At 39.8% G+C, this 7,941-nt stretch overlaps 1 protein-coding gene across 6 annotated transcripts in view; it reads right to left on the bottom strand.

Annotated features, from left to right (window-relative positions):
* The window catches only part of SLC17A1 (solute carrier family 17 member 1), a 62,687-nt gene that overhangs the window by 5,517 nt on the left and 49,229 nt on the right, over window positions 1–7,941 (bottom strand). For 3 of the 6 annotated variants that reach the window (XM_015135702.3, XM_078000885.1, XM_078000892.1), the window contains one exon: window positions 3,903–4,051. The exons of 2 other annotated variants lie outside the window; for them this stretch is intronic. Coding sequence is in view for 1 of the 4 variants with exons in the window: in XM_078000892.1 (XP_077857018.1) it covers window positions 4,030–4,051 (22 nt within the window). In the remaining 3 variants the exon portion in view is untranslated. Of the gene's footprint in view, window positions 1–3,501; window positions 3,553–3,902; window positions 4,052–7,941 lie in introns of those variants that run through there. One more of the 6 variants, XR_013416799.1, reaches the window with a different exon arrangement.

Below are 7,941 nucleotides of genomic sequence, written 5' to 3'. Positions count from 1 at the left end.
AGAACAGCATAAGCTAAAGTTTCATGGCAGGAAGGAGCAATTAGGTATCCCAGAGGATAGAGAATAAGGGAAGTATGATTTGTGAGGAGGCTGTAGAAGAATTAAGGTCAGGAGCACACAGGATGATGTGAGCCCAGTGAATGCATTGGTCTTTGTTTTGAAATCAGTGGGAAGTGTCCTTGTTTTCAGAGGCTACTCTGCATGAGAGATTAGGTTGGAGTAGGAGCTTACAGTGTAGTCCAGGAGAGAACAATGGTCTCTGGCATGAGGGAATAGACATGGTGAGAGGTGAATGGATTATTTGATTTAGGTGGATTATTTGATTTAGGGAATAAACCTGACAGACCCCATAATTAAGTGAGAGAGTGGAAGATGTCCAGAGTAACTCCTGAGTTTTGGCTTGCTGTTATATTAATGTGGATGCCTCTCACACAGATAGCAATTATACCCAAGTAAAGACAACAAGAAGGAAAATGGACACATGACTCTGGATTTCTCTTGTGAGATCTAGGCTACATTTACAAACGTATAAATCATCTTGATACAGGCAGTGATCACAATTTTTAGCATGGATGAGACATCCCATGGGTGAAAGTGGCATAAGAAAAGGAAGCTTGGGAATAAGCCTTAAAGAATTCCAGTATTTAATGGTCAGCTGGAGGATGATTAGCAGAAAGAAAGAAAGAAAGAAAGAAAGAAAGAAAGAAAGAAAGAAAGAAAGAAAGAAAGAAAAAAGAAAGAAAGAAAGAAAAAAGAGGAAAGAAAAAAGAAAGAAAGAAAGAAAAAGAAAGGGCCTGAAAGATAAAAGGAAAACCAAGAGAATATGGTGCTAAGAAAGGGAAGGGAAGAGAGAATGTTTCCAAAAAAAGTGAATAGTTACCAATGCCAAATTTGCAGTGATCAATCCAGATGAGAAGTGAGCAGAAGGTACAGAAAGGAGACCACTGCTGAGAAGTTTGGGTATGAAAGGGAGGTGTCTTTTGATTTTGTGTGGCTATAAAGGAATGCCTGAGGCTGGGTAACTTATGAAGAAAAACAGGTTTATTTGGATTGTGATTCTGATGGCTGGAAAGTTCAAGATTGGGCATCTGCATCTGGTGAGGGCCTCAGACAGCTTCTGCTCATAGTGGAAGGTGAAGGAGTGCAGGCCTGTACAGAAAGCACATGGTGAGACAGGAAGCTGGGAGGGGGAGAGGAGGTGCCAGGTTTTTTAAAACAAGTAGTTCTTGTAGGAATGAACTCACTCACTCCTGAGGAAGAGCTTTAATTTCACTAGGGATTCACCCTTACGACACAAGCACCTCCTGCAAGTGGACCCAACATTGGGATTAAATTTCAATATTAGATTTGGAGGGAACAGACATCTAAACCATAGCAGAAGGAAAGAGGCAAGAAAGTAGCTGCAAAAGCATATGGGCTCAAATAAGGAGTTAAAAATAAACATGTTTAAGATTGTGAGAAGCTGCTAGCTGACAGAAAAGTTGCATATGCAAAAAACACAACAGACTACTGGAAAGTTCCTGAGAAGGTTGTGACAAGGGAGGAATTTTGTGACCTGAAGCCCGTTAGGAGAATGATGATAAATGGTGTGAGGACAGCTCCTGCCTTTTCACCCGATGGCCCAAGATGGTGTCTTTATCTGCTAGTGCAAGATCCAGGGAGGGTCTTATTTTTATATCTTTCTTCTTAGTTGGAAGAGAGGCAGTAAGTGGAGAAAGAAAAATGTCTGAAGTGCTCTTGTCAGACCAGAGGAGAGAGGCCCTGCAGGTTTCCTGGCAGGGCTGTAGCCACGCTGTTCCTCAGCTGCTTCATTTATGACAGTTTCCTCTACATAGTCTGAATACAAACTCCTAAAGTTCAGGAACCATGACATTCATTATTTTGTAACATCGTTAACACAAAGAACAACAGTATCATATACAGTAAGTGCCAGTAAATGCTATTGAATCACAGTATGAATCAACGAATGAACAGTTCTAGAGTGGTGGGAGAACAGTTAGGGGAGAAATGGATAGGAAGAAAAAGTACCAGATTTTTCTTTAATTCTATTTGTTTTCTGAGCATCGAGTCATCTAAACCTATGGATTATCTTTCTTCATTTGGAATTAAGATGTTAGAGTCTGGGTCTGCTCCATATCATTTCTCCAGCAGTCACCAAGCCAACCCCAGCCTCTCATCAGTGACAATTAAAATACTGCCCACCAGGGCACAACAAGATCACTTGCTTGTTTCTGAGCCACCCAATGTCTGCATTTATTCATCTCTTTTCCTTCCCCGGATCCTATTCTTTCTTTCTTATCTGTCACTTTCAGTTATTTCTGAAAATGAGTTACATTTCTCCCTGGGCCCACCAACGAGGGAGGTGACTTGTGCTGTTTCCTCTAAAATGGGCCATCCTTAAATTATGGAAATCTCCTAAAATTTTGCACTAGCTCACACATCTACAATGAGAAAGAATAAAAGTTGAAAACTGTGGAAAAGTCTTTCATGAAGCCTTAGAATAAAATTTTATCTTGTGTGTGTTTATTGGTTTAACAATCATTTATAAAGCAACTGATGCAGAGAGGAAGACTGAGATAAATCACCATCCCCATTTAAAATTCAGATATATTACATGTTACAAACAATACATGTTAAAAAACGATGCACACAGGGTATGTGGGAGGGTAAAACCAGCCCCTAGGACTCTTCCTGCCACCTTCTTCCTGGTGCTAGTGACTGCCCCTCAGCCTTAGCCTTGTGTGCTGGTCCTTCTTCCCTTCAATAAGGAAGTTGTCCCAGGCTCTGCAAGTGCTCTATTTCACACTAAGTTTTGTAAAAAAAGAAAAAAATAGTGCACACAAATATCATTGGTGAGTCCTTGTACCCAGAGGACATAAGAAAGTTTTTAAACATTTCAAAAAGATGGTCTTGTGTATTATATTTTTCTCAAGTTGTCTTCCTTGCCTCAGTGATAGGTTATCCTAAGCATTTTTTCACACTTCTCTCCTCTGGACATAAAAATAAATATGGCTGTCTGTGCAAGTTTATCATCCTTCCTCTTCCCTATTCTCAAAAATCTTTATGTAAAAGATCCAAACAACTCCAAAATTTTGCTAGGTCCAGGCACACAGTATGAAACCATCCATCAGTTGTTCTGTATCTATGTTGTATCCTGAAAACAAAACAAATCCAAACGAAGCAAAAAAACACAGGGCATACCAGTGGGGTTTGACACTCAAGTAGTTTGATACTGCCTCTCTCCCTAATAAGAATGTATTTTATCCACAGCAATAATAAGGCATACCTTTTGTACTGTTACCAAATTCTCATTCTTTGTAAACCAACTCGTTATTAAGAAAATGAAAATCAAGCCCCCCTTTGTGGTCCTGCACCCACCACATACTCTTTTTTTATGAACCCTACCCAAAAGTGTCACTAGTCCTTTCAAAGAACAATTGCTGTCTTCTGTGTTAACTGGGATAGTGACCTCTAGCAAGTTGGGCTGAAACTGGGCTTTACCTGGTTAGTAGGTGTCCAGATTAACTCCTCCGAAGTCATATTCTCCAAAACCTGAAAAGAGGGAGTGGCCAAGGTTCTAAACTGAGGTGTCAATCCAGGGGCCTATCTGGAGTAACAGTGAGAAAGGCACACACGATCTTTCCTTTGTATTGAAAATTTTTTCCTCCATTTTGTATTTGAAGTTTTATTAGTTATTAAAACAAGGCATCCATACAAATAGACATTTTCTGGGTTTTCCAGTGGAAACAGCTGCTTACATTGCCTAATAACTGTCTAAACATGCTGCAGATGTTTCCACATGTTAGCTGAATATATGTATTCCCTTCACATAGGCAATCACGATGCATCTTATCCTAGGGAGACAATATGTGTTGCTATAAAGGAATACTTGAGTCAGGGTAATTTATAAAGAAAAGAGGTTTATTTTGGCTCATGGTTCTGCAGTCTGTACAAGAAGCATGATGCCAGCGTCTGCTTCTGGTGAGGGCCTCAGGAATCTTCCAATCACGGCAGAAGGTGAAAGGGGAGTCAGTGCATCACATGGTGAGAGCTGGGGCAATAGAGAGAGGGATGGGAGGTACCACACACTGTTATACAACCATATTCTCTCCTGAACTCAGAGTGAGAACTCACTCATTATCCAAAGGACAGCACCAAGCTATCATGAGGGATCTGCACCCATGACCTGAACACCTCATACTATGCCCCACTTTCAAAATTAGGAATTACATTTCAACATGAGATTTGGAGAAGACAAACATCCAAACCATACCTTACAGATATTGTTCAGGATGTCATAAAAAACCAGTCATACGGCTCTAAAACAGTTCAGGTTACATAAAAGTTAAAGTCTCAAGAGAGTGTAGATGAAGAAAGGCTTTGTAAGAATTTTAAAATGCGTGTTTTCTCTCTAAGATCAGGAACAAGACAAAGATGTCTACTCTAGCCACTTCTCAACATTATGCTAGAGGTTCTATACAGGGTAATTAGGCAAGAGAAAGAAATAAAAGGAATCTAGATTGGAAAAACAGAAGTAAAACTATGTTTCACAAATGATATAATCTTGCTTAAGAAATCCTAAGAAATCTACTAAACATATTAGAACTAATGAGTTTAGCAAAGCTGCAGGACACAAGATCAATATACAAAAGTCAATTATATTTCTATACACTTGCAATGAGCCATTCAAAAATGAAACTAAGACAACAATTCCATTTCAAGTAGCATAAAAAATAATGAAATACTTATAAATAAGTTTAACAAAAAAAGTACAAAACTTATATTTGAAAACCTCAAAATATTGTAGGAAGAAATTAAAGAAGAATGAAAAAACCATCTCAAAATGAATCAAAGACCTAAATGTAAGAGCTAAAACAATACAACCCTTGGAAGAAAATTTAGGGAACATCTTCATGACCTTTGAGTTGGCATTGATTACTTCTATATGACAACAAAGCCACAAGCAATAAAAGAAAAAATAAATAAATTAGACTTCATAAAAATTAAAAACTTTGCTTCAAACTTTGCATCAAAGCACATTAACAAGAAAGTAAAAAGACAACCTATAAAATGGGGGAAACAATTTGCAAATCACAATCTGATAAGGGTCTAGTATTTAGAATATCCAATACACTCTTATAACCCAACATCAAAAGACAAATAATTAAAATGTGGGCAGATACACTGAATATATATATTTCTGTAAAAAATAGAAGAATGGCCAATAAGCACATGAAAAGATGTTCAACGTAATTACTTATTAGAGAAAAGCAAATCAAAACCATAATGAGACATCACTTCACATTCACTGAGATGGCTACTGAAAAAAAAAGAAATACGTGTTGATGAGGATGTGGAGAATTGGAATTCTTCTACATTGCTGGTGAGAATGTAAAATAGTCTGATGCTGTGGAGAAGAGTTTGGCAGTCCCTCAAAACGTTAAACATAGAATTGCCATATGACCAGCAACTCCACTTCTTGGTATATACCCCACAAAATCGAAACATACCTTCACATAATAACTTGTACACACAAAAGCACATAGTAGTCTATTCACAACAGCCAAAAGGTGTAAACAGCTCAAATGCTCCTCAGTGGATTAGTGTATAAACAAAATGTAGCATAGCCATACAGTCAAATACTACTGGGCCACAAAAAAAAGAATGAAGTATTGCTACATGCTATGACGTGAGTGAACTTTGAAAACATGTCAAGTGAAACAGGCCAGTCACAGACATATTACATAATTTCATTTATATGAAAAGTACAGAATTAGGTAAATCAATATAGACAAATTGTATCAATGGTTGCTTAGAGCCTAGTCCGTGTTCAGGTGGGCCCATGGGTCAGCTGTTGGCTTTCCTGAGGAATCTGGGCGTGAGGGGCTCTGACTTTCCACTGGAGGAACAGGGCAGAAAGACAGTGACCACTGCATTTGGAGTGGACGGGACCACGCCATTTTGTTGGACCAGAGGCTACATGCGTTCCTGTGGATTTAGAACGCATTTCCTGTGGATTAGATGCAGGTCACAGAGGAGTGATAGCCAGCCCCCAGGGACCACCTAGAAGGGAGAAGTGATATCTACAAAGGGAGATTTGTGTGGAGTGGATCTGGGACGCCAAGGGAGATGGGCAGCTGGAAAAACCAAGTGCATTTCCTGCCTTGTCAGCCTCTTACGCATGAAGAAAAGGGTCTGCTTTCAACACCTACCAGCCCAGGGAGCATGAGGGCAACTGACAATGGGGCCAAACAAACCAGAAATTTCCATGCCTGCTTCCCCTCCTTTCTCTCCTGGTTACACCTCAGGAGGGGTCAGAGGTGGAGTCAGCATCTTAGCGGATGAGGAGAAAAGCCAGACGAAAGAAATTGCTCACACCCCTCTCCCTGAAGGAAAAGGTCTGCCTGCAGCTTTGTCCCAGCTGGAGACACAGGGAAGGAGTCTCGTATGTGAATGACAATTGACTAGCTAAATTCTATATTGAAATAAGTATTTTCAGTTATCTAACTGGGAATGTGTGCTTGCTATTTAAAGTGACCACAGTACTTTTTATTACCTAAGAGGGCTTAACAAGGAAATAAATAAATAAATAAGAGTGTGGGGTATAGTGGGGGTGGGATAACCTAGAGTTTTAAAATTCTTTCTTCACTGAGCAGGTTTAAAGGTAAAAGGTAAACCCTTTGCATCCTCACTTAATTTTCTGAATTTCTTTAAAAGTTATTGGAGGCTAGGTGCAGTGGCTCACACCTGAAATTCCAGCACTTTAGGAGGCCAAGGTGGATGCATTGCTTGAGCCCAGGAGTTCAAGACCAGCCTGGGAAACATAGCAAAACCCCGTCTCTGCTTTAAAAACAAAAACAGTTATTGGGATAGGGTAGGGAAACAATAAGCAAGGTAGGCTGCCTCGCTGCAGGGTCAGATTAAGAACAATGATGCCCTAAATACAGACAAACCATGTTGCCCCCTCGAAACCATCCCTATGAACTTTACAAAATTAATCAGAGAAGAAGGGAGGGGGAGAAATGAAAATAACCAAGCTTGCAGCACATCCAGCATTAATCACGAGGTCAGCTTATTCTCTCATGCTTTCTCATAGTTGTTTGTTGCCTACTGCCTCAAAACCACGTAGACCTTGTCAAAAGATTATAGTTTCCCTTAACTGCTCTGGAGATAACAACTTAAGCATTGTGAAACGTTAAGTTTTCTATCTGAGTTATTCTTTCAGGTCCTGCCTATCAGCGAAACTACTGTGTCAGCTGGTCTACAGGACCCCACAGGGTGCTGGCTCACCAAAGAATACATCCTGATGACTTCATCCACCTTACCCTGACCACTCAGTAACCTCAGTTTTCTAGCCCTTGCCCTCCAAGACTCCCTTAAAAATCCCAGCACAAGAGTCTTGGGGGAAAAGGAGTTTCCTCTGGAAATGGAGATCTCTCTGAGGATTTTCCCAATCTCCTTGCTTGGTCACTCTGTATTCATTAAATTCTTTCTCTACTGCAAAACCTACCTGCTGAGTGCATTAGTTTGTTACTGAGTAGTGGAAATATGAATCTGGTGGTTCTGTGACACCCTTGGCCCTTCCATTTCTTAAAATAAAGAGCTTAAGTGTTCCTTAAACAAATCAGCGGATGAGTTAAATGCTAGCCAGACCCAGTCAGCTTTCAGGAAGGCAAAACCCTCAGAGCATGAGACAGAAACAAATGCTATATCTGATACCACCTTCAAATCAAACTTTTAAACTTTAGTCACTCACCATGCCAAAGAGCACATTTGAAAAAATTTTAGATTAAATCTAAACAGCAAATAAAGACAATTTAAACCATGTTACTAACATCATATGACCAGTGAAAGACTTAAGGGCATGACAGCTGGGGGAAAGTTCTGTGGTGCCCTCTTCTCTTGGTGCCCTAAACACAAGCTTATTTTGCTTAATGGCTA

This window comes from Macaca mulatta, chromosome 4 (genome assembly GCF_049350105.2).
Source record: "Macaca mulatta isolate MMU2019108-1 chromosome 4, T2T-MMU8v2.0, whole genome shotgun sequence".
NCBI classification, from domain to species: Eukaryota; Metazoa; Chordata; class Mammalia; order Primates; family Cercopithecidae; genus Macaca; species Macaca mulatta.
This window is presented reverse-complemented; position numbering and strand designations above follow the sequence as displayed.